Below are 3,728 nucleotides of genomic sequence, written 5' to 3'. Positions count from 1 at the left end.
AACAATAAAAATGATGAAATCATGGAGGACTGTAGAGGTGGCGTGGATGAATATGTGCAGAAGACATGAAAAGTGTGAGACTCAGTACCCATATTCTGCTTCAGACCAGAGATATAGGAAAGCCCACTCTGTGGGGTTATGTCTATTTGCTTCCTCCATGATGGGTTAAACAATCAATGAAGTCAAAGAACACATCCAACCAAAAGACAACATGCTCACTTGCCTACTGTGAAGAATGTTGGCCCCAATAAAGAGGATCATAGCCCACTTCATATAGAGAAGAAAGAATAGAATCATAAATAGACTTTCACTTTTTAAAACGTACTATTACTTTTGTTTGGAGAGGTAAGAAAGAATAATAAGATAGTTATCCATTAAATAAAAACAGATGGTAAAGAATAAAGATCATTCCAGTAAGAAAGAAAAGAGGAAAAAAAAACCTAGAGACTTCTTTGAAAGAACATAGGAAATTCATTTTAATTGGTATATTCACTCATACATACACCTGTACTGAATGAGACAAAATTCGATGTAGCATTGAAGCTAAGGGTTACTAAATGACCAAAATTTTTAATAAACTCTTTGGAGCTCATACATGAAAGTGAGGGCCTGGATGAGGGGAAAAAAATAAGGAGTCTAAAATTCCCACATGGAATAAGGGCCTCTGGACACATTTGGCTCACTGTTCCTTCAAAGTTCACACTACAGTGAGCCTCCCAATATCACAATGATGCCCAACAAAACACTCAGAAGTGGATGAAGTTTAAAATTGAAAGATTATGCTTAAACACACACACACAATATACAAGCATACACATGGACATGGGAAAGTTTACTATAATACTTGATATTTCAATAAAAAACATTTCAAGTCCTTTTCAATACACACTTTTATTGCACAAACACTCTTCTTCCTCAGGGTCATGCAGGATGTGAATCTGCTACCTGATTTTATGGTCTACAGATGCTAAACCTGATTATAATTTACTATACATTTACTCAATTATTGTGTCTACAATGTATCTTTCCTCTTCAAGGAAAGCAAAGATTTCACTGCTTTTTTCACTAGTATGTTTTAGCTTTTAGAAATTTGATGGAAATTGAGAAGGCCAATTCTTAAATATATGTTGGGCCCTTTTGTACTTATAATATATTCTGGAGGAACACAAGGCACGTTCACATCCCAAACCCATTCTTAGGATTTACATTTTATGTAAAAAATGTTAAATGTGACATATCTTTTTCAGTATTCGTTGCAGAGCACATTTCACATCTTTATTCCTCAAGCTATAGATCAAGGGATTTAACATGGGGATAACTAGAGTGTAAAATATGGAAGCCATTTTAACAGAGATGAACGAGTGCCTGGAATTGGGATGGACATACATAAATATCAAAGTCCCATAGAATACCATGACCACTGTCAGGTGGGATCCACAGGTGGAGAAAGCCTTGTGCCTGCCCTCAGCAGACTTCATCCTGAGAATGGCTAGGAGGATGAGCACGTAAGACACAACAATGACCAGAAGAGAGGAAATTGAATTACTATATGTTAAAATCATAAATATCACTTCAATTTCATGTGTGTTTGAGCAGAGCAAAGATAATAAAGGAAGACCACCACAGTAGAAATGACTGATGACATTGTATCCCCAGAATGATAACGTAAATATCTTTATGGTGACCAGAAGAGACACAAATGTGCTGTAGAGATAGGGGAATGCTACCAGTATATAACATACCCTCTGGGACATAATGACCGTGTAGAGGAGAGGGTTGTAGATGGCCACATAGCGGTCATAGGCCATTGCAGACAGAATAAAAAGCTCACTACCAATGAACAAAATGAAGAATGCTAGTTGTGTAGCACATAAATAATATGAGATTACATTTCGATTCACCACAAAACTTACTATCATTTTGGGGCCTACAACTGTAGAATAACCAAGATCTGTAATACTCAGGTGTCTCAGAAAAAAATACATGGGTGTTTGTAGGCTGTGGTCCACCTTGGTGAGGATGATCATGCCCAAGTTTCCCAGCACTGAGATTACATAGATGACGAGGAACAGCCCAAACAGTGGAGCCTGCAGCTCAGGGCAATCTGTGATGCCCTTCAGAATGAACTCCTGAACCACTGTGAGATTGTGTTTCTCCATCCAGGTGTGTTAGAAAGCCTACATTTGATAGACACAGTAGGAAAGTCACCATGTTTTAACAATCATCCTATGAAGACTAATTATGCAAATCTAGTGTAAATAAGATATATCCAAATTTTCTAATTTAGAATTGTTGAAAATGAATCAATATTTACACATATAAATACGCATAGATAGAGATAAACACAGAGGTGGAGCAGTGGTTCTCATGTAGGATGAATTTACTCATAAAAGAGCATTTTTAATTGCTGCATATTTTGATTGTCCCAACTGGGTGATGAATTGCTACTGACCTCTAATGGTTAGTGGTTGTTTAAGCTGCTCAATATGCTATATCCAATATCCAGCCAAAGAAATATCTATGTCAATAACTTTATTGCAAATTCAGAAAAATTAACAAATGGATACCCAGGGAATAAAAAGATAGGGATACAGATTCACATAAATAGGTAGAGTTTACAAAGTAAAAATGAATTAAGTTTAAACATTATTATGATATTTGGTGTTAGATAAATTGATGATTATTACACTATTAAGTATTCTGATTTTCATTTCCATCATTATATTTGTATGGTGACATTTAATAAGTACGTTCAAAAATATTACTTAATACATAGTCTAATAATGTGCTTTTTAATGACAAATTTCAAAATTTCAAATGATTTCCTAACTCAAAACCTTGTCCCATACATCCTAATATTTCAAGTAGGTAGAGGTGGAACTGCTAACTTCCTTGATAGATATTGGCCAGATGCATGAATAAAAAGTCTATAATAGATTACACTGCAAATATATTGACATGAATAAACAAAACAGGAGTTCTATGTATGTAGATACAGTTCATATAATATATTAACTCAGTGTATACAGAGCTTAATTTTGGGCAATAATATGTCTAAAATTCTTATTATCACATATATAACAAACATGATCTTGCAGTGTATTTCAAAGGATGAACTATGATTAAGTGATTTAATATGTCCATGCTACTTCAAAATACTTCTCAAATATCATTTTGCTTTTATTTTTAAGTATCAGTAACCTACCTGTGATAAGTTTTCTTTACACATTTTTGTGTACAGTCTTCTCTACAGGAGTTCCACTTCTTTTCAAAAGCTAGAATGAAGAATAGGTAAGAATAAGTCAAATAGAATACAATATATGTGAATTTTTCCATTCTCTACAATGGAAAGTCATAAAATTCTCTTCTAATACAGGAAAACTATCTCAGAGAAAAAAATAGTTCAAAAATGTTAAAATATATTTTTAAAAGTTATATATAATATAAAACATTTATTGTTGTGTATAATATCACAGAAACATGTTTAAATAAACTGAAGATGAGATATACATGGATTCCTCTTATGTTTTAGAATCTTATTTGCAATATCTTCATGAGAACTTTTTGTGAATATGACAGCACATTATCCAAATAACATCTGCATAACCAAACAAAATGTATCTGAATACCTATGATAGTCCAGAGATTTAAAAACCCAGCATAGTGACATATGAATAGCATATTTAAGGCAAAATAATTAGTATATCTTTAAAAATTGATAACTAATA

The 3,728-nt window shown here is 33.4% G+C and overlaps 1 protein-coding gene across 1 annotated transcript; it reads right to left on the bottom strand.

The window, feature by feature from the left end:
- Positions 1–1,223: 1,223 nt before the first annotated feature.
- Positions 1,224–2,159, bottom strand: LOC107135337 (olfactory receptor 8K3-like). The gene has a single exon (XM_015477222.1). It carries the CDS (start codon positions 2,157–2,159, stop codon positions 1,224–1,226), a length of 936 nt encoding a protein of 311 aa, XP_015332708.1.
- Between the last annotated feature and the right edge of the window lie 1,569 nt (positions 2,160–3,728).

The sequence above is a fragment of the Marmota marmota genome, unplaced genomic scaffold (genome assembly GCF_001458135.2).
Source record: "Marmota marmota marmota unplaced genomic scaffold, marMar, whole genome shotgun sequence".
In the NCBI taxonomy this organism is placed as follows: domain Eukaryota; kingdom Metazoa; phylum Chordata; class Mammalia; order Rodentia; family Sciuridae; genus Marmota; species Marmota marmota.
This window is presented reverse-complemented; position numbering and strand designations above follow the sequence as displayed.